Source organism: Chrysochloris asiatica, unplaced genomic scaffold (assembly GCF_000296735.1).
Source record: "Chrysochloris asiatica unplaced genomic scaffold, ChrAsi1.0 scaffold00026, whole genome shotgun sequence".
Classification (NCBI taxonomy): domain Eukaryota; kingdom Metazoa; phylum Chordata; class Mammalia; order Afrosoricida; family Chrysochloridae; genus Chrysochloris; species Chrysochloris asiatica.
In genome coordinates this window covers 5,279,063-5,301,095 of record NW_006408544.1, presented here as the reverse complement: position 1 = coordinate 5,301,095, position 22,033 = coordinate 5,279,063, and the positions used below count along the sequence as shown (strand labels likewise).

At 46.9% G+C, this 22,033-nt stretch overlaps 2 protein-coding genes across 3 annotated transcripts; one reads left to right on the top strand and one right to left on the bottom strand.

The window, feature by feature from the left end:
* The first annotated feature begins 5,860 nt into the window (after positions 1 to 5,860).
* Positions 5,861 to 10,091, top strand: BEST4 (bestrophin 4). 2 transcript variants are annotated; one of them, XM_006839691.1, is made up of 9 exons: positions 5,861 to 6,061; positions 6,153 to 6,247; positions 6,765 to 6,998; positions 7,229 to 7,383; positions 8,509 to 8,586; positions 8,900 to 9,101; positions 9,304 to 9,380; positions 9,499 to 9,653; positions 9,820 to 10,091. In XM_006839691.1, exons 1-9 carry the CDS (start codon positions 5,910 to 5,912, stop codon positions 10,088 to 10,090), a joined length of 1,419 nt encoding a protein of 472 aa, XP_006839754.1. In that variant the 5' UTR covers positions 5,861 to 5,909; the 3' UTR covers position 10,091. The 2 variants fall into 2 exon arrangements, with proteins under 2 accessions (XP_006839754.1, XP_006839755.1); XM_006839692.1 differs by having other exon boundaries at positions 5,910 to 6,061; positions 8,900 to 9,097; positions 9,300 to 9,380; positions 9,820 to 10,090.
* A 4,586-nt stretch (positions 10,092 to 14,677) lies between these two features.
* On the bottom strand, positions 14,678 to 17,242 carry RPS8 (ribosomal protein S8). The gene is made up of 6 exons (XM_006839690.1): positions 17,222 to 17,242; positions 16,719 to 16,825; positions 16,190 to 16,289; positions 15,668 to 15,843; positions 15,325 to 15,454; positions 14,678 to 14,837 (listed from the first exon to the last, which is right to left on the bottom strand). Exons 1-6 carry the CDS (start codon positions 17,223 to 17,225, stop codon positions 14,728 to 14,730), a joined length of 627 nt encoding a protein of 208 aa, XP_006839753.1. The 5' UTR covers positions 17,226 to 17,242; the 3' UTR covers positions 14,678 to 14,727.
* Positions 17,243 to 22,033: the final 4,791 nt, after the last annotated feature.

The window sequence follows — 22,033 nt, the reverse complement described above, 5'->3', positions numbered from 1 at the left end:
TCCTCAAATTGACATCTTTGCTGTTGAACACTTGAAAGAGGTCTTGTACAGATGTATTGCCTAATGCAATACATTGTTTGGTTTCTGCTGCTTCCACGAGTGTTGTGAACTATGTTATGCCAGTTGATCATGGTGTCCCCTGAGACTATGATATGGTCCTGAGCCTCCAGGAAGTTGAAGGTGTTTTTTTTGTTGTTGTTGTTGTTGTTTATTTTATTTTATTTTTTGAGCTATCTGAGTCTCTGGATTGAATCGTGTTCCTCCCAAATATGAGTCAACTTGGCTGGACTACAATTCTTAGTGGTTTGGCAGTAATGATGTAACCATCTCCTGTGATGTGATCTAATGTGATTAGTCAATCAGTAGTAAGGGGACTAGGGTGGGATATAACACCTGTACTCAGGGCAAAGCCCTAATCCTAAGGGGAGCCTCCCTGGGGTGTGACCTGCATCTCCTCTTATCTTACATGAGATGAAAGGAGAGAGCAGTGAGCAGGAACAGATGAATTTATTGTTATTGGGTACCTTCAGTGGGTTCATATGAAAAACAGAACAAAACAACAGAAGAAAACACTGCCTAGTCCTCTGCCATCCTCACAACTGTTGCCATGTTTGAGTCTATTGTTGCGGTCACTATGCTAGTGTATCTTGTTGAAGGTCTTCTTTTTTGCTGGCCCTCCACTTTATCAAGCATGATGCCCTTCTCCAGGGAATGGCCCTTCTGTGATTGGACCTACTTCCAAGAAAGAAGAGCTATGAGTAGAACATGTCCTTTGGACCCAGGGTCCCCGCACTGAGAATCTCCTGGACCCAAGGGAGGATTCAGGCCAAGATTCATGGAGATCTCCAAGGGACAGTGGGCCCAAAAATGTTGAAAGGAGATAAGGACTTTCCCCTAGAATTGACAGAAAGAGACCATGTTCCCCTATATCTGGCGTCATGAATTTGGACTTCTAGCCCCTAAGCAGTGAGAGAATAAATTCCTTTTGTTAAAACCAACCACTCAAGGTATCTGTGTTATAGCAGCACTAGATAACTAAGGCTATTACCATTCCACCGAGGCTGCTATTGGAGTCCTGGTGTAGCACTGTAGGATAAGCACTGGACTGTAAAGTTGGTTTGAATTGCAAAGTCGGCAGTTCAAATCCACCTGCTGCTCCTCAGAAACCCTATACAGTGTCACTGAGTCAGAACAGTGTGAATGAGATTTTCGATGGCTGAAAATGGCACTTAACAGCAACAAGTATGCTATTGGGTCTGATGCCCCTAGCCGAGTACATGACCCACACTCTCTGTTCCTTTGGTAGCTCAGAGTCAGGATCTCTTGACAGAAATTCCGGTCACAGAGGCCAAAGAAAGTCTTTCAAGAATAAGAGATGCCAAGTACAGTCAGGACTCAGGAGGGAACATTAGACTGAGTAATAAATAAAGGGACCGCCAGCATTCCCTGTGGGTATAGAGGTGGTGAGCTGCATTAATAGCTACAGTAGCATTTTGTGCTTACCATATGTTATTCTGGAGCCACTGCATAGTACAAATGGTTACCATGCTAGGCTTCCAACCAAAAGGTCAGAGGTTTGAATCCACCTCAGAAGAAAAACCTGGAAATCTACTTTCCTAAAATCAGCCATTGAAAATCTCATTGCACACAGTTCTAAGACACACCCAATTTCTTGAGTCAAGGTTGCTGTGACAGCAACTGGTTTTGTTTGTTTGTTTCTTGTGAATTGAGTGAAAGTTCACATGGCAAGTCATTAGTTTTACATCCATCAAATCATATTTTGTCTTACTGCAATGATTACAATCACCTCCATGTACTATCATTTACCAGTATTCCCTCTTTTCTTTTCTTTTTTAAGTTTTGATTGTGAATTGAGTGATAGTTTACATGGGAGAACATCGGTTTTACACTCATCATTTCATTGCAATGATTACAATTCCTTCCATGCATCATCATTCAACAATATTTGCTTCATTCCCTCTGTTTTGGGGTTTATTTGTGGGGGACTGTACACAGAAATACTCAGGAATATATAATAATTTAAACAACCAAAGAGCTCATTCTGCTCTATCCCTCCGTGTCCTCCTCTCTGTCTCCAACTCTGGTATCACTGCTTCTCTGGATAGGGTCCCACATTCCACTCATGCTCTTCTCCCCTGATGGCCCTAGGGTCCTTTGTTCCTGGACTGTAAGATTAATTACTCCCCTCTTTTTGTTATAAAACTTCTACCTTTATAATTGTGACAGTCACAATTAGTCATGATAACAATTACTATTGAATCATAAGAATCTTATCCCCATCTCTTTTCACCAGACCCGTCTAGACAAGATGAATACTATTCAGTGGGGATTCTAACTTCCCCTGCACACCCTGAAACTAAACTCTCTCTTGAAAACTTGTAAGCCAGTCACTTTGTGCCTTTATAGCCCCCCCAACTCCATTTTAGGTCACCAATGTCTAAGTTGCCCATCCCTATCAATCCTGTGTACAGAGGGGATAGGATTGATATTTGATGTGTGAAGACTCCTTCCCTCTCAGTTGGTATTTTGGGCTACTATAGCCATAAGTATAGGTCAAGATCATCAAATTGTAGCAATTTACACTTGTTTCCTTTATTCAAAAAAATTTTTTTTTAATCTTCCTCTTGAGATCTGATCATCAAGCCATCGAAGCTAGGTTGAGTGGGTACTATCTACAAGTTTGGGCATCCTTGTGTGTCTCCCCTTACTTCATATCAGCTAGACACTTCACTCCCATCTCTAGCCCTCCATGGCTTTGTCCTTGTCCATGGGCTCAGAAGTTGCCAGGTCTCATCACACTTCAGACCAAGCAGCCTTTCCTTTTCTTGCTCTTATCTCCATGTTGACAGGAGTCTATGGAACATGGTTGAACTGAGCAACTAGTTTTTATTCCCATGGGGGAAATTAAGCACAGAGAGGTTAACGGACTTTCCCGATGTCACAAAGTTAGTATGTGCTGGAGTGGGATTGAAAAATCTAGACAGTCTGGCTCCAGACTTCATGCTGTTAACCCACAGGCCATATTTATCATTCTAAGCTGTGAGGAAGGAAAAGGGGCATTTTTAGAGAGGACCAGTAGAGGGAAGGATTGGAGGAGAATTGGAAAGGATGATTTATAGGCTGAGTTGTTCCCTATTCTGGACCATAAATGGCAGGGACCTGCCAGCAGCTGAGAATCAAGATAAACTGACTCATGAGGGAGGAACTGGTAGGAGCCTGGGGACTACCCCCTTCCCTGGGGAGAGGCTTCCCGTCAAACACCTTTATCTATGGTTCTGTGGGAAATTCATTACCCAGTACTTCAGGGTGCCTGTACAGGGAAGCATTCAGGCCACAGATGTGGGTGGAGCAGAGGCCTGAAGTGCAGACAACTAGGTTGCCCTAGGGGAGGGTGAGCTACCAGAGAAAAACTCCCAGGACAACAGGGCCTGAGCTCTTCAGTCCCAGGGTCTGGTTTCCCAGATACAAGAAAATCTCTAAGTGCTAAGTGCTAAGCGGGAATTCTGGTTTGGTGCTGTAGGATAAGCATTGGACCATAAGGTCGGTTTGAGTTAGCAACAAAGTGCTAAGCAGCCTAGAATGATCTAGGGAAGTCCTAGACCAGAGCTTAGGGAGGGGGCTTCAGGGCCCTGATGGTCAAAGCCCCACCCAGGTCAGGTCTGGGCCTTCTAGATTTCCAGGACACACACACACAGAGCCCTGCTTTCCTCACGTTGATACCTCACCTGGGCCAGGAAGGAGACTACACCTTTAGTTCGGCCCTGGAGTCTTGCAAATCTTGCTATTCATAGAAATCTTGCCCCACCCCCACCTCCCAAAAGAAAAACAACAAAGGAGCTGCCTGGTTGAAGTTCTCCCCAACTTTATAGGGGTGAGTCAGATCCAATTCTACCATAGGGGGCTGTGGGGTGAGCTGAAGACCTCCCTGTAAGATGACCGCAGACCAGAGTAATAAATTGCTAACAGAGAGGAAGCCTAGAAGGCTTTGAGGAGTGATCTGGGGAAGATTCTGGCAGGTTTCCCAAGCAATCCTCTGTTGGAGCTAGATATTGAAGGTTCAGTAAAATGAGCTAGACCAGAGGCTGGTGAGGGTGCTAGGAGTCAGGGATTGTAAATGGAGGCAGCCTAAGAGGGAAGAAAGTGCACGAGAGGAGATCCACCCAGGGTGCGTGGGGTGCAGAAAAGCCAGGGTGATCTCAGAGGGTCTGGCATATTCAGCTTCAACCTGGGACCTGGCACTGTTTGACCTGGGGACAAGTTATGGGGCATTCAAGAAAAAGGCTGAATCTCTGAATGACTCTTCTGAGTGTTAGGTAGATTCTGAAAGACCTGTAGGGAGAAACTGAAGGAAATGGATTAGGTTTTTCATAAAACCTGGGAAAATTGGCAGCCTTGGAAATACTATGGGGCAGTTCTACTCTGTCAGAATTGACTGGATGACAATAAGATTGTTTTGTTTTGGAATGCCTGCACAGTTTTTCTGAATACTTCCAAATGCCCTGTGAGGGAAGTGTTATTGATGAGAACACTGAAGTTCCGGCTTGTTTGATTCCCAACCTGTACTCCTAACCACCTTCCATGCTTCCGCAGTTTAGGAATACCTGCCAGTTGAACCATCCCACAGTGTCAGATGGGTGTTTCACAGGAAAGGGAAGAGCAGGACCACCACTCCTGAAGTTTTGCAGAAGGACCTCAGCACTAGATGGATAACTGAGCTTCCGGGTTCTGGTGCTTAATGTTAATTCTTCCAAATGAAGCAATTGAGCCCTAGTGGTATAAGTGTCCATCCAAGAACCTGGACATGCCTAGGAATCAGGATGCTGGATCCAAGGATGAAGGGGTTCCACATCTCTAGGCCTGAATCTCCAGATCTGTGGCCTTGCCAGCCCTGTTGCATGGGCAGGGAAAGGATTTCCAGAGCCTGGACTAGAAACGGAGCGGTGTGAATAGTGTATAGGATCCTAGTTCTGGAGCTAACGCCCTTATCTAGGTCCAGTTTGGATACTTCCGGCCTCTCAAGCTCCCCAGCTCTGGCTTTGAACCTAGCCTCTAACATACCCTAGCCGTGTGCTCGTGGGCAAGTAATTAACCATTGGATGCCTCATCTGTGAAATGGAGATGATTCCTACCTCTTGGGGTTGTTGATAAGCAGTCCATGAGAGAATGATATAGTAGAGTCCTTGGCACAGTGCTCAGTGACCATCAGCTGTTATTATTACAACAATGTGTCATGTACCTGTCACCTCATCTGGAGAGTGGGACAGTAATCCCTGTCATCCTGGTTTCCAGGACATGGTATGAGCTGTGGGGTCAGTGCAGATGGCAATTCTGCTACTCAAAGTTCAGCCCAGCCCAGCCCTACATGGGTAGTAGACACACCCAGTTCCCAGGACCAGGGAAACTGGCTGATAGCCTCAATCCATCAATGATAGCCTTCGTCCAGCCTCACTTTATGGGCCCAGGAGGTACTTAAGTTTGTGGGGGGTGAAGACTAGCCCAGTTCTTCTTCTTCAGCACAGGCTGCACCCCAGAGCAGGTAGGTAGGTCTGGAGTGGGAGGAGAATGGCCTGGGCCTGGGAAGGCCAGATTATCAGCTTTGTGAGCAAGGCCCCAAGGGATAGTGGTGAGTCGGGTCTGGAATTGAGTCATATCTTCTGCAGTTCAGGGGCAGGGAGAGGAGGGAGATGTGTGTCATCTGCTCTGTAGCTTCTTCCTCCCCCTCATTCAGTGACTCTGGTGAAGGCCAGGTATATTAACCAAAGCAGAAGGGACATGGCCTGGGGAACCGAGTGTGGGGATAGGCAGGCAAGCTAAGGAGAAGGCTTGCTGGAGAAAGGGACAACCATGGGGGCAGCTCTTGTGACCTCCTGTCTTAGGGACTCAGCACCATGACGGTTTCATACACCCTCAAAGTGGCAGAGGCCCGCTTTGGTAGCTTCTCTGGCCTGCTTCTCCGCTGGAGAGGAAGCATCTACAAGCTCCTCTACAAGGAGTTCCTACTCTTCATTGCCCTTTATGCTCTGCTCAGCATCACCTACAGGTGAGGGGTGAGGGCAAAGTCTCAGGGCTGGCCTTTGGGGGCAAAGCTGCCCATTTCCCAATAGCCCAGGCCCACACCTGATCCTCACCAGGCTACTGCTGACTCAGGCACAGAAACAAGTATATGCTCAGGTGGCCCGGTACTGCAATCGATCTGCGGACCTCATCCCCTTGTCCTTTGTACTGGGTAAGGCCTCCCTCTCCTTTCTGCCCTGTATGTATCCTCCTACCATCTTCCGTGGGCTTTGGGTTGACAGCTCTGAGAGTCAGAATTATCCCAATGGCACAGCCTGGAGGCCAACCAGAGCAGGCAAAGCAGGAACTGAGCACCAGGCCCAGAATTTCCAGACTCCTGAACCTACTCTCCACAGAAGGTACAAGACACGGGCTGGCCTCAATCCTACCCTGAGTGCCAGAGGGGAGCTCAGAGGTGACACCTCCTCCCTCCCTACTCTCACGAGAAGGAGAAGTACTTCTCTTTCTGAGAAAGTTGGCACTCCTCCTCCTCTGGCCTGGCCCAGCAGGCAGGACCAGAGAAGAGGCTGTCCCGCTGACAGCCAGTGAGGCAGGGCACTGCAGTTGAATGTGTCCTCCCGCCACCCCGCCCTGCCTTTGTTCTACTTGCTTTGAACCAGGAGCTCTGGCTCAGGGCAAGATCCTCCAGACTCCTTTCCTGTCCCCCACTACCCATGACGGCCAACCAGGTTTCTATGTGACCCTGGTGGTGAACCGTTGGTGGGCCCAGTACACAAGCATCCCGCTGCCGGACCAGCTGATGTGTGTCATATCGGCCAGCGTGCACGGCGTGGACCAGCGTGGCCGCCTGCTGCGCCGCACTCTCATCCGCTATGCCAACCTGGCTTCGGTGCTGGTGCTGCGCTCCGTCAGCACCCGCGTGCTCAAGCGCTTCCCTACCATGGACCATGTGGTGGACGCAGGTGTGTGGCCCCGAGCCCCTGGTCCGATGCAGGTACCTCACAAGGAAGCCCTGGGGCTGGCGGAGGGCCCAGGGCTCCTCTCGCGGGTCTCCTGGAAAAGGAAGGATGACCCCCAGGGGGCGCTCCAGTGCACCGAGTCCTGCGGCTGTAGGTGAAAGAGAACTGCTTCTTCCTGAGGCGACTGAGAATGTCTTTCTCCCACCCAACCTTGCCCCCAACCCCCACCCCAGGTTTCATGTCTCAGGAAGAGCGAAAAAAGTTTGAGAGCTTGAAATCCGACTTCAACAAGTACTGGGTACCCTGCGTCTGGTTCACCAATCTGGCGGCCCAGGCTCGAAGGGACGGACGAATCCGCGACGACATTGCTCTCTGCCTGCTCCTGGAAGTGAGTCAGCCTAGGACCAGGCCCATGGGTCTTCCTCCCTCCCTCTTTGCCAACTGGAGTCAGAATTTTAGTAGTTAACACTTAGAAGTATGCTAACTACATACCAAGCTCTGCAGAGGCACTGTACCTGTATTAACTCATTTAGCCTTCATGAGAGCCCCTGAATTAGGTACTATTGTGATCACTTCCCCTTTCACAAATGAAAGGAGCCCTGGTGTCGCTGTAGGATAAGCACAGGACTGCTAACCATAACCACCAGCAGATCCACGGGAGAAAGATGAGGCCTTTCTGCTCTTATAAAGATTGACAGCCTTGAAAACCTTATACAAGGTGACTATGAGTTAGAATGACTCAAGGGCATGGTTTGGTTTTGGTTTGGTACACAGATGAAGGAATGCTAGTGGCTCTGTGAGTTAGAGTTGGGCAGCTAACTCACAGAGTTCAACAAGTTCAAACCAAGGTCAGCAGTTCAAACCCACCAGCTGCCCCATGGAGAAAGATAAGGTTGTCTGTTTCCATAAAGGTTTATAATCTTGGAAATCCTATATAGAGTTACTATAAATTGAAATCAACTAGCTAGCAGCCGGCCTTGAGTTTGGGCTGTTTTGCTTGTTTGGTTTTCCACAAATGAGGAAACACAGTCAGTTAGTAGAACTATTGTTAAGTGCCATCGAGTTAATTCCAACTCATAGTATGGAGTCCTGGTGTGGTGCTGTGGGCTAATGTGTCAGACTGTAAAGTTGTTTGAACTACAATGTCCGTGGTTCAGGCTCATCAGCTGCTTCTTGAAAACCCTGTACAGGGTCGCTATGGGTCGGAATCGACTCGACAGCACTTAACAACAAGTCATCCTGTATAGGGTTTCTGAGGAGCTACTGGTGGGTTTGAATCACCAACCTTTCGGTTAGCAGTTCAGTGCTTATCCTATAGTACTGGGAGATTCAATTGCAGACATTCTGGCTGTAATCTGCTCAATGCCCACCATCACAGGCACTTCAACCTGATACCTCTGAGAGCCTAATGAGCCTCCACACCTGGCCCAGGCCTAGTGTGTGCTGAGCTCCCCTCTGTCCTCCTCAGTTTGCCTTGCTTATCTCTGCTGACTTCTTCCTGTTGTTCCACCAGGAGCTGAACAAGTACCGTGCCAAGTGCAGCATGCTGTTCCACTACGACTGGATCAGCATTCCCCTCGTCTATACCCAAGTAACTGCCTCTCTCCTCCTGAGCCTGTGTGCCTACTGTTTACCCTGTATTCTGTGTGAGATACGGAGACAAATTAGACATGCCTCCTGCTCTGACACAGTTCAGTCTAGTGAGACACTGAACAGTCAGTCAAAAGTTTATCCTCAAAACTTCCCTCTACCTCCACCAAGATGATCCTGCCCTGCCTGGTGCTGTCATGTCCTACAATACATTTTGATTACTTGTCAGACTCCCCCACAGATCCTTAGAAGCGTGGACAGCATTTCTCCTGTTCCTCTGCAGCCTACTCTCAGTCCAGCTTCTCCATCTCCAGGTGGTGACCATCGCCGTATACTCCTTCTTTGCTCTCTCCCTGGTTGGCCGCCAGTTTGTGGAGCAAAAGGCCGGGACTGCAGAGGCTCAGAAGCCTCTCGAACCAGGCCAGAAGCCAGCACCAGCCCTGGGAGACCTGGACATGTATGTGCCTCTCACCACCCTGCTGCAGTTCTTCTTTTATGCTGGCTGGCTCAAGGTGGGTAATTTTGTCTCAGTATTCCACATGCCTCACAGTAGGTACTGAGGCTGAGGAGGAGAGATGGTGAAGACACGGGGAATGCTGGTCCATCTAGTTATAGTGGAATGCATGGTACTTATTCAGTGCCAGCCTGTCTGCATTTGGGCCCCGAGGGTGGGAGGGCTCTGAGACCAGAAAACATTACTTCGGCAACCTGCAGGTAGCCGAACAGATCATCAATCCCTTTGGTGAAGATGATGACGACTTTGAGACCAACCAGCTCATAGACCGGAATCTGCAGGTGTGCAAGGGTCTGGGGAAAGCTTTGTGCATCCCCTTTTCCCACCAGTTCTCAACGCGGGTGTGAAAAGGTGGGTAGGGGTCCTGGTGACCTGCTTCCCACCCTTCTGCTGAACCAGGTGTCCCTGCTATCCGTTGACGACATGTATCAGAACCTGCCTCCCGCCGAGAAGGACCCATACTGGGACGAAGATTTGGCGCAGCCGCCCTACACTGTGGCCACGGCGGCTGAGACACTACGACCCTCCTTCCTGGGCTCTACCTTCAACTTGCGGTGAGGACCTCTGGTGGATTTTCATCCGGCTGGTGGGCCCCAAGTCCCCGCCCACTCTCTGGGCAGCCAATAACTAGGTTCCTAGTCCCCGCCCACTCTCTGGGGAGCCAATAACTAGGTCCCTCTAGTTCCCACCTTCTCGCTGAGCACGCCCTCCCGTCCACAGAATGAGCGACGACCCTGAGCAGAGTCTGCAGGTGGAGCCGTCCCCCGCGTTGGCCCGGCGGCCGGGCGTGCAGACGCCGCTGCTTAGCCGCTTTCTGGGTGCAGGCGCGCCCTCTCCTGCCATTAGCCTTCGGAACTTTGGTCGGGCAAGAGGAGCCCCCCGCACCCCGCATGTGCTACGCTTCAGGGACGAAGAGGGCGTGGACCCCGAGGCCGCAGACCGCATAGAGGAGGAGGCGGCAGAGTCAGAGGACGAGGCTCCCGAGCCCTGAGCAGAGGGAACTGGGGCCTGAAGGTCCTGCCTGTTCCCCCAGACCTAACCCAGCCGGCTTTCCTCCACCCACTGCCCACCGAGCCATCCTTGTTCTGCCCTCCAGCTCCATTAGAACAGCATTGCTGTTTGCTCTAAGCAGACCCTGGCAGGAAGGACCTGAGCCAGAACTGGGAATCATGTTCATTTTGGTGGGGTAGAAGGTAGAACCAGCTGCTTGGGGAGGTGAAGATGGAAGGATTGTCAGGCATTGAGGATGTTAATTTCCTAGGCAATGGGGAGCTGGGTGGTCTTAGGCCTATGGTTCTCAAACCTGATCAACCAAGGTCTTTTTTTTAAAGCAGTGTTGGGCAACTCCCAGTGTTACTGACTTATTGCAGAATTTGCATTTCTATTAAGTTCCCAGGTAATGCTGATGCTGCTGGTCCAGTGACCACGATTTGAGAGTCATACATAAAAAGTTTGTGTAACAGTAGTTACTTCTGAAAAGGGAACTCATGGTCAGTGTGTTGGGGGACTTTTGCTTTATCTGTAATGTTCATTTTTTTCTACACTGAGAATATAATCAAGTACTTGTACAATTGTAATTGTTTAAAATTGACACACAATAAGATGAAAAGAAAAGCAAGAGTTTGGGAAACTCCCCTGGAGGTTGATCAAATTCAGATGTGAAGATGAAGGTCTAGGCACCCACCTCTAGACCTTAAGCATTTGAACTTTATGGAGTGCCAAGCCTTTTTCTGCTCCCACTAACCAAACAGGGAGAAAGGACAGCTTGATGAGTGGAGACTGTAGGTCCATCTCCATTGGGTGGAGGGTGGGGGCGGAGACAGGCTGCAGTGGTGGGACATTCAGTTCTGAGGGTAGGGGAAAGGCCCTTGTGGAGACTACCCCACAGAACACTAGATTGGCGCTGGGTTTCACTAAGATTCCTGCCTTCTAGACTCAGCTTCCACCTAAAGAAATTGAATGTCAAAACTGAATGTTAAAAAAAAAACACTGAACATCAAGGCCAAGGGATTGTTGCTGTTATAGGTGACATCGAGTCGGTACCAACTCATAGCAACCTTGTGCACAACAGAACGAAACATTGCCCCATCCTGGGCCAACCTCACAATTGTTGGCACGCTGGAGTCCATTGATGCTGCCACTTTGCCAAGCCATCTCGCTGGGGGGGTCTTCCTCTTTTTCTCTGACCCTCCACCTTACCAAACATGATATCCTTCTCCAGCGACTGGTCCCTCCTGACAATATGTCCAAAGTATGAGACAAAGTTTGGCCATCTTGGCCTCCAAGGAGCACTCTGGCTGAATGTATTCCAACACAGATCTGTTGGTTCTTTTGGCAGCCCATGGCACTTTCAATTTTCTCCTCCAACACCATAACTCAAATGCATCAATTCTCCTATGGTCTTCCTTATTCACTGTCCAGCTTTCACATGCATATGAGGTAATTGAACATACCATAGCTTGGGTCAGGCACATCTTAGTCCTCAAGGCCAAAGGATAGCAAACACCAAAACCCAAAGGAAGGCAGCACTAGAGGCTTGAACCAATTGAATTTTAATTCTGGCCTTGCCACCTTCTAGTTAAGTGACCATGAGATGCTCATCACTCTCTAAGCCTGTTTCCAAATCTATAATGTAAATACAGCACCTCATAAAGAGAATCATTCATTCACAGGGTATTTTGAGTTTTTTGCTGTTTTTGCATAAGAAATGAAGTCCCAGTGTGGCAGTACAGCATGAGCACTAAACTGCCTGTTCAAACCCACCAGCAGCTCCTCAGAAACCTATACAGGGTCCTTATGAATCACCAGCTGCCTCAAGGACACTGTAACAGTTAGAGATAGCCTTACTTTAAGGAGAGAATAGTCAACTGTGAAGATCTGTTGGATCATGTTGAGTGCCTTCAAGTCAGTTCTGACTCATAGCAACCCTGTATAGGGTTTCTGAGGAGTACCTGGTAGGTTTGAACTGGTGACTTTGTAGTTTGCAGTTCAGTGTAGGTCCTACAGTGTCACAAAAAAGACTTTTATGATGTTAAGTAATGTTGTCTGTCCCAACCCATAGCGACCCTGTATAGGGTTTCCAAGAAGCAGCTGTTGAACCTAAAATTGTCAACCTTGCAGTTCAAACAGCTTTGCAGTCTGGCGCATTAACCCACAGCACCACACCAAGACTCCACATAAAGATCATGGTAATATAGAACAAAACCACAAATGGATTTTAAACAAGACACGTGATGGGATCTAGTTTATACTCATAGGGAGTAGAGGGCCACAGCAAGGAATACTAAGACGACCAATGGTTTTGTCTGACAAGAAAGGGAACAAAGGCAGTGGAGATGGACAGGATGGACTAAAGATTCTTTAGAGACAGAACCCACTGGCCTCATTGATGGACTAAAGATGGAAGGAAAGAGGAATAGATACTTTCATAGAGCTCAAGTTAGATAATAAAAGCAAAGAGCTATTGCTTTGCTCTGCTTGTCTTATGTGTACCTTCAGGCCTTTTTTTTTTTTTACTCTAAGGCATCAACTCTACAAGAGAGTAGTACAACTACCCTGTAGGATTTCCTAGCGCTGTGGGTTAATGCACCAGACTGCAAAGCCATTTGAACTGCAAGGTCAGTGGTTCAAACTCACCAGGCTGCTCCTCAGAAACCCTAGTCACTATGGGTCGGAACCGATGATGGCACTCAACAAGGCACCATGGAGGAGCTCTGGTAGTGGTTATGAGTCAGCTGTTAACCTCAAGTTAGGCAGTTGGAAACTATCAGCCATTCTGCGGGAGAAAGATAAGGCTTTCTGCTCCCGTAAAGATTTACAGCATCAGAATCCCTGTATAGGAGCACTGACTTAGAAACCACTCCTCGGCACATTACCATTACCACCAGAGTCCTGGTGTGGTGCTGTGGGCTAATGCATCAGACTGCAGTCATTTGAGTTGCAAGGTTGGTGGCTCAAGCTCATCAGCTGCTCCTTGGAAACTATACAGGGTTGCTATGGGTCAGAACCAACTTGACAGCACTTAAGGCACTGTGGGTGAATACGCTGGATTGCAAGGTCATTTGACTTACAGCTTTGGAAACCTGCAGGGCTAGAACTCCAAGGCATACCACACTTCAGTTCAATGACTAGTCCCTCAAAACATCACGTATCCCTCTCTTCCCAGATTGCTTTCATTCCTCTTTTTCCAACCCATCTTAATGTTGTCCTGAGGTAAATATTTTGTGATATCAAATGGAGGAGCATTCACTAGTGTTGTCCCCTTTGAAAACATGAGTCACGAGGGCAAGTTCAGTTTCAGACCTGAAAGGTGACCAAAGACCAGTTTTGAGGTTCCTCTACTTACTTATGTTAGTGGTTCTTTCAATTTTGTTCCATATCTGACCCATGTTGTTAAGTGCCGTTGAGTCAGTTGTGACCCACAGTGACCCTATATAGGGTTTTCGAGTAGCAGCTGGTGAGCTTGCCAACCTTGCAGTTCAAATGACGCTTTGTAGCCTGGCACATTAACCCACAGCATCACACCAGGACCAACCCTGTGTAAGGTTTCTGAGTGGCTGGTGAAGTTGAACTGTTGCCTTGTGGTTCAAGCTGATTTTTCAGTCCAGGAAGATTAATCCAGTGCCATACCAGGAGAATAAAGAGTAAAAAACTCAAGGGCAGTGTTGAGGAAGTCTACAACTTAAATGTGATCAGGGAAATCCTTAACGTTTGGAGTTATCTGGCTATTTGGAGGGGAAGTATTCTCAAAGCTAATTACAAACTTACTCAGTTCAAACTAGGTTATGTTACATTTTACAGAACCTTAAAGGAGCTCTGGTAGTGTAGTGGTTACAAATTGGGCTGCAAACCATGAAGGTCAGCAATTCAAAACTACCAGCTGTTCCGCGGGAGAAAGAAGATTTACACCTCGGAAATCGCTATGAGTTGGAACTGACTCCACGGCACATAACAGCTGTGAACTACAAGGTTAAGGTCAGTAGTTCAAACCCACCAGCTGCTCCTTGGAAACCCTATACAAGGTAGTTGCTACTGACTTGATGGCACTTCAGTTATTTGCTGTGATTGGGGGAGAACAGCAACTTTACAGAGGGTATAGGATAGGGAAGGAAACTAGATAAGGAATCATTGTGAGAAACCTGTTAGCTAAGTAGGTGCATAAGCATCATTTAAATGTAGCTGACAGGAGCAGCTGGTGAATTTGAACTGCTGACTGTGTGGTTTGCAGTTCAGTGCTGATCCTACAGTGCCACACCAGGAGTTCATAGCAACCGTGTATAGGGTTTCTAAGGAGTGGCCCGTGAGAGCTTGAGCTGCTGACCTTACAGTTCAAACTGGAGTTGTATTCCAGCACATTAACCCACAGCACCACATCAGGTAGTAGTCACAAATAATGTGAAGAGTACTTAAATCTTTCTGACCTCCATGGAGATGGAATTAGGGTCAATCACTATAGTTGTGAAGTTGGGTCAGGATACAAAATGAGGATTATCTAGATCCAGCCATCATTAAATCCACTTTGTTCCACACAGGGAATCAAATGACGAAAATATATTCGCTATTCAGACAAAAACACATGAATAGAATAAACACCTTTAATACATGTCCCCGGATGTGAGGGAGGAGGTTTTATTTGCCTTTCCGGGCCTTGATTTTCCTCAGGTAGAATTCCAACTCCTTGCCCTCTAGAACATAGCCATCTGCTCGGCCACACTGGCCTGGTCTTGAAGCGATACATGCTGTTAAGAGAGGACAGTCCTTAAGGCAAATGATCAAGTAGTCTAACTCAAAGCTATCTCCTAAAAATTAATCCATATTGACTCAAGTCATGTAAGGGTGAGCATGAATTGATGCCCACTGTCTCCTCAGATAATACTTTATCATCAAGTCAAGTCAGTAGCAGAACTGGACAAAGATTTCATCACTGAGACAGTCCCTTTAGCTGGGCATGGACATTCAAACTAGGAACCCAGAGGCAGAGAAAAGCTCCAAGCACAAGCCTATGAACTTCTGCCCAACATTTTTCGTTTTAGTTTCTAAAAGGGTGACCTAACATCCTAATTTACGCATGCATCCTGATATCACTAATAGAGCTTTCCATTTCAGAAGTATCTCAGGATAGTATATGGTCACCTTACCACTCCCTGTTAATTCTCCTGGTGAGCCCAAGCAGTCACACCACAATTCATGACATGCCCTCCCCCCTGCAGACAATAGCCATCTCACCAAGAAGCTTGCCCTGCTGGAACTGCTCCTCCAAAAGACTGCTGATTTTTGCATTCTTTTTTCTTTCATCATATTTTTTCTGAATTTTTTTTGATCGCTTTTTGTTTAATATCTCTTCCTCTTCAGGAGTCTAAATAAAAAAGGACACAGATGGATAGTTAGCTGAGACCCAAAACAGAGATGAAGAAAGGCACCCCAATCCCAGCCTTCCTCAGCACTAAAGACTTTCATCTCTCTCCTATCAGTAGCAGAACTGGACAGTTTTCATCACAAGAAGGCTAGTGTCAAGTTGCCCTGCTATCCCCACTGCCCCTAAAAGGGAGCTGGCTTCCCAAACACACACCAGTTTGGCTCCCTTCTTGCGGCCCAGAGGCAGTGCATAGTGGGACTCGTACCACTGCCGGTACGGTGTGCTGTCAACAAGCACGATGCAGTTCTTCACTAGGGTCTTGGTGCGGACCAGCTCATTATTGGATGCATTGTAGACAACATCAATGATCCTTGTTTTCCGGGTACAACCTGCTCAACGGAGAAAGAAACCATATAAACCAGGTGCCAAACAGCCACACCCCTTAACTTCAAGCTCTTCCACTCTAGTGGGGGCTAAGGAGGTCTTCTTATTGCGGAAAAGCAACCATGGAATTATAAGCTAGTCTTTCGCACACCTCTCTCACCAAGGGAGGTGGTGAGCAACCAGTCTCCAAATGCAGTCTAGTATCATAGATTACTAGAGTTTAAAGATTGGTCAGAATGGGGAGACCTTTCCAGCTCCCTAAAGGTCCTTAAGCAAGCAGCGTCAAGGGCTTTGGTCTGGGCCAGGGATTTCCTACTGAAAGCATTCTGTAAGTTAGAAAGTTTTACTCACACTCAGAACCCCAGGAGAAGTTCCCCACATCCAGCCTCAGGGCCCGGTATTTCTTGTTGCCTCCTCTAACGCGGACTGTGTGTATGCGGCGGGGGCCGATCTGGGAAACACAAGAGTCAAAGAACTAGGTTAACAAGATGAACAGAAGAAATGGAGGGAAACCCAAGATGGACGGAGGTAACACCGTCAGTGTAACTATGACAAGTCCTAACACTGGCAAGTGGCACACAAGTGACCAAGACAGTCACAACCACGCCTAAGGGTACTTTTTCATCACTCTAGTTACCTCCAAGAGAGAAAACCTGACCCCCGAACAATAAAAACTGATTCCACGGAACCACAACCATTCCATTTCCTCCCGGAATCCTTGCAAGTCCTAGAACCTACACCGATGATGAGAAACTAAGTCATGGGTGGGGGAAAAGGGTAGAGACCATGCAAGGTTTTTCGCTCAACAATGGAAATGGCCCAGTGCAAACTCAGTCCCGACTAGGGGCCGCCTCTCCGGTAGGATGGCCCACGCACGCACCTTAGTGTTGGCAGCCGGGCGTCCCAGCTCATACTTCCGCTTCTTGTGGTAGGGCTTTCTCTTGCCCCCGGTCTTGCGGCGCTTGTGCCAGTTGTCCCGGGAGATACCTAGACGTGAAGGCAGGGGGCAGAAGCTTGAGCTATTGAACTCGTGGCCGGCGCCTCGCCAGCTTCCCAAGTCTCACGCTGGGAGGGCCGCGGGCTCAGTTCTCCAAGGTAGGCTTCCCCACTACGCACTCGGGAATTCGCAGCATTACCGTGGTGTCATCATGCACGCGCGGCCCACCAGGACCTCCCCGCGACAGCCATGTTGGTGCGGCTGGCAAACCCTAAACCCTTGCAGTCCCCGGGGAACTCGGCGGTCAAAACCCGATAACTAACCCTCCTCATAGTTATTCGTTGCCGGGGATCTGGGCGCCTGCACCCGTAATTTGGCTGCAAGGCAGGATGGCGCCGGATTAAGCTCACCCCACTATCATGGCCGCAAAGCAGACAGAGACTCACCCATCGCTCGACGCTGGCTAGAAAGAGAAAGCGCAAAGCCTCACGGTCCAGTTTGTAAAACGTAGCCCCACCCCCTTTACGTATAATCCGGCGCCGTTAAAGTAAACCCGGAATACGACGTTATTGACGTTTCAGCCGCCGCGCCGAGTGCCTCAGGGTCTGGGAGGATCCTTCTGTTTAAAGAGCCCCCGGCCCTCCTACCCCTCGCAGTTCTGAAGTTCTGGGGAAATGCTGGATGGGCGAATCCTGCGATGTCGCCATGTGTGCAAGCTTTCCATAGAAGTTAAGGGGTTTAGTACACAACAGAGGGGAGCAGCATAGTTCTTAAAAGACTAGTTTCAGTCAATAGCAGTAGTCCAGGAAGAGAGATACGTGTGTTGGAAAAGATCGAATGGTGATTTTTTTTTTTTTTTAAATCTGGTTAAAATATGCACACCAAAACATTCGCCAACACAACTTCCATATTTACAATTGAGTGATATTGATTACATAGATCACATTTGTGCTACCTTTTGGGTTAAGTGTTGGCTTACTAACCGCAATATTGAGGGTTCAAACCTACCAGCCGCTCTGGGTGAGAAAGATGATGCTGTCTGCTCCTATAACGATTTAGTGTAAGGAATTATACAGGGTCATTATGAGTTATAATCTACGCCTTGGCGATGGATTTAACGTTATTTTTTGGGGGGTTCCAAAGTATTACTTGTCAAGTATTTCATTCTTCTTGGACCAACTATCAGCACTTATGGAAGCAACGATCAAGAAATCAAAGGACATATTGCATTAGGCAAATTTAATGCACTAGACCTTTTTAAAGTGTTGAAGAGCAAAGATGTCAGTTTGAAGACTAAGGTGCGCCTGACCCAAACCATGGTATTTTCAATATCCTCATATGTATGCAAAAGCTGGACAGTGAATAAGGAAGGCCTTAGAAGAATTGATGCCTTTGAGTTACGGTGTTGGAGGAGAATATTGAAAGTGCCATGGGCTGCCAAAAGAACCAATAGATGCGTTTTAGAAGTGCAGCCAGAGTGCTCCTTAGAGGCCCAAATGACCAAACTTCGTATCTCATATTTTGAACATATTGTCAGGAGGGAATAGGAAGAAGGAGAGGCAGACTAGAAGGACTGATGCATTTAAATTGTGGTGTTGGAGAAGAATATTGAAAGTATCATGGACTGCCAGAACAACCACATCGGTCTTGAAAGAAGTGCAGCCAGAATGCTCCTTAGAAGCCAGATGGCCAGACTTCATCTCTCGTACCTTGGATATGTCATCAGGAGGGACCAGTCCCTGGAGAAGGACATACATCATGCTTGGTAAAATGGAGGGTCAATAAAAAAGAGGAAGACCCCCAACAAGATGGGTTGATTCAGTGTCAGCATCAACGGGTTCGAAAGTAGCAACAATTGTGAGGATAGTGCAGAACTGGGCAGTGTTTTATTCTGTTGTGCATAGGTTCTTTATGAGTTGGAACTAACTTGACTGCACTTAACAACAATTTACAAAGTAGAAGGGCAGGTTTCTTATTTGTTTTTAAATAAATTTCCAGGGATGGGCAGACCCTCCTACATTTGACTTTGGAAGTATTCTATCACTTTATCCCTTCTTTCTTTTATAACCTCAACTTTCCACTGCTTCCCAGTTCATTCAAGATATGACCTAAATTCCTTTCCAAGAGTATCTGGCCTCTGCTTACCTCTGTGGCGTTATCTATCTGCTACCCCTCCCAGGAGCTCTGGTAGCCTAGTGGGCCTAGTGGTTATAAATTGGGCTGCAAACTGCAAGGTCAGCAGTTCGAAACTACCAGCTGTTCTGTGGGAGAAAGATGAGGCTTTCTGCTTCGGTAAAGATTTACAGTCTGTGAAACCCTGTATAGGGTCGCTATGAGTTGGAACCGACTCCACGGCACATCACCACCACCACCACCATCCCTCCCAGTCACTCAACTCCAGGCATATACTGACCTTGCTGTGGCAGAAATACTTTTCTCAGTCTCAAACATTATCCCCATACACTGGAAGAGCTCCTCTCAGCCCACTTTTCAAAGTAGCAACACTTTCTTCTCTTTTTCTATTCAGCTAAAACTACCTAATATTGCTTTTCAGGCTCATTTATTTTCTATCCTCCCCACTAAGAAGCATAGGAGACCTAGTATGGTGATGGAGGATAAGCACTGGACTTCTAGCTATAAGGTTGGCGTTCAAAACCACCAGCAGCTCCTTGGAAACCATATTTAGGAGTGCTATGCATGGGAGAAAGATGAGGCTTTCTACTCCCGTAAAGATTTACACCCTCAGAAACCCTGTACAGGGTCACTATGGATCAGAACCGACTCGATGGCACTTAACAACAACAACAACATGAGTCAGAACTGATCAACCAGCACTTAACAACAAGAAGCATAAGGGTAGAGACTTTGTCTTCTTCACCACTTTATCTCCAACCTAGAAAAATGACTGGCATTTAGTGGCCACTCAATAAGCTCTGGTAGCGTTGTTGTTACAAATTGGGCTGAGAGCCACAAGGTCAGCAGTTGGGAACTACCAGCTGTTCCACAGGAGAAAGATGAGGCTTTCTGCTCCCGTAAAGATTTACAGCCTCGGAAACCCTGTACAGGGATGCTATGAGTCGGAACCGACTCCACGGCACATAACAACAATAAATATTAGAATGGTTCTGGTGTGGCACTGCAAAATAATACACTGGACCACAAGGGTGATTTGAACTGAAAGGTCGGTGATTCAAACCCACCAGCCGCTCCTCGAAAACCCTATACAGGATCACTATGAGTCGGAACTGACTCAACGGCACTTAACAATTTAATAAATTGTATCCACTTGATTTTCTCATTAGACCATGGGATCTTAAAGTACAGTGAACCTGTAAGATCTAATGCTGAGTGAAATTGTTGTTGTTAGGTGCCATCGAGTCGGTACCGACTTGAGCCCATTAATGTTGCCACTTTACTAATCCATCTCGCTGGGGGTCTTTCTCTTTATCTCTGACCCTCCACCGTATCAAACATGATACCCTTCTCCAGTGACTGGTCCCTCCTGACAATATGTCCACAGTATGAGTGAAATTAGTTGATTGTAAAAGGACAAATACTGCATGAGACTGTTGTAAAAAGTCAAGAAAAGGTTTTCTGAAAGGAACATTCTATGATGGTTTCCAGGAGTGGGAGGGGAGGCAGAATTATTCACTGGCTAGAAGGTTTTGTTGTTGCTGTTGTTAAGTGCTATCGAGTCGGTTCTGACCCATAGGCTAGATGGCAGACCTGCATTAACTTGGTGACCAGGAAGGCAGTTTAAAAAAAAAAAAAAAAAAAGTACAGTGTGTGTCAGTTATTCCACTTGTCTCCAGCCCTGTGACACAGAGAAGAAAAAGACAATTGTATTGGCATAAAAAGAAGAAGATGGATTCAAAGAGCACTTGTTAGGTGATGTAATTTTGCAATAGACTAGACTACGGAAATGAAGGATGAGTGACCATGAAGTATTTCCCCTGAGAAACTGCAGGGATGGTGAGGTGACACCAATTTAAAAGCACTTCGAGAGAGGAAGATTTCTAGGAAGTTTAGTCTTTGGATGAGTTAGAATTGCCTGTGAGACATATAGGTGCCTATTCTTTGTATTGCAAATAGTTGGAAAGATGAACCTGGAGCTTAGAAGACAATGGGATAAATATTTCTCTCAATCTCTGTAATCTAGTGCCAGAAGCCCTCTAACTTCAGGAAGAGGGAGGAAAAGAAGCAAGATCAATACACAAAAGACAGTCACAAAAGGACACACACTATATGAGACTACTGTTGTAAAAAGTTAAGATTTTCTTTTTTTTTTTTTTAGATCTCTGGATGGTCTTTTAAAAAACCAAACCAAAAAAAAACCCCCAAAACTTTTGTTGTGAATTGAATGAAGGTTTACAGAGCAAATCATCAGTTTTACATTCAACAAATCATACTCTTTGTTTCATTACAATGACTGCAGTCCCCTTCCTGCACCATCAGTTAACAGTATTCATCTTTATTCACTTTAACTCCTGCATTCCTCCCTGTATCTTCTGTCTCCTTTATCTTTCCCTGCCAACCTCCCCCTTGTGTATTGTCTTCCTCATCACGCATGTTAATATGTGTCTACCCCCTAGTGGTTCCCTCCCACTCCTGATAACATTATAGAAGGCTTCCTTTATCAATTAACTTTTTACAACTGTTGTTGTTGTTGTTGCTGTTAAGGGACACCAAGTTGGTTCCGGCTCATAGCTACCCTGTGTAGGGTTTCTGAGGAGTGGCTGGTGGGCTTGTGGCTAGCAGTCCAGTGCTTATCAGTGCCACACCAGGATAGCAGTCTCATACAATATTTGTCCTCTTGTGATTGACTACTTTCACTCAGAATGGTATCCTCCATGTTCATCCTTGCTAGGAGGTATTTTAAAGATTCATCATTATTCTTCAACGTTGCATAATAGTCTATTGTGTGTATGTACCAAAGTTTGTTTAAATCATTCTTCTGTTGATGGGCATTTAGGCTATCTCTATCTTTTTGTGATTGTGAACAGTGCTGCAGTGAGCATGGGTGTGTATCTATCTGTTTGTGTCACAGCTTTTATTTCTTAAGGATATATACCAAGTAGAGGGATTGCTGGGTCCTATGGTATTTGAAAGTGAAGAGGACTTAAAATATTTACTGATGAAGATCAAAGAGCACAGCCTTCCGTATGGATTACAACTCAATGTAAAGAAAACAAAAATCCTCACCACTGGACCAATAAACAACATTCTTATCAATGGAGAAGAGATTGAAGTTGTCAAGG

Bases quoted from the DNA above. Each gene is read 5' to 3' on its own strand.
- BEST4 (XM_006839691.1), top strand. From the start codon at position 5,910: ATGACGGTTTCATACACCCTCAAAGTGGCAGAGGCCCGCTTTGGTAGC. The intron at 6,062-6,152 runs GTGAGGGGTGAG...GATCCTCACCAG, and splicing joins CTGCTCAGCATCACCTACAG to GCTACTGCTGACTCAGGCAC. The intron at 9,102-9,303 runs GTAATTTTGTCT...ACCTGCAGGTAG, and splicing joins TGCTGGCTGGCTCAAGGTGG to CCGAACAGATCATCAATCCC.
- RPS8 (XM_006839690.1), bottom strand. The intron at 15,844-16,189 runs GTGAGTAAAACT...TCCGTTGAGCAG, and splicing joins CTTCTCCTGGGGTTCTGAGT to GTTGTACCCGGAAAACAAGG. The intron at 14,838-15,324 runs GTGAGATGGCTA...CTCTCTTAACAG, and splicing joins CCAGCAGGGCAAGCTTCTTG to CATGTATCGCTTCAAGACCA.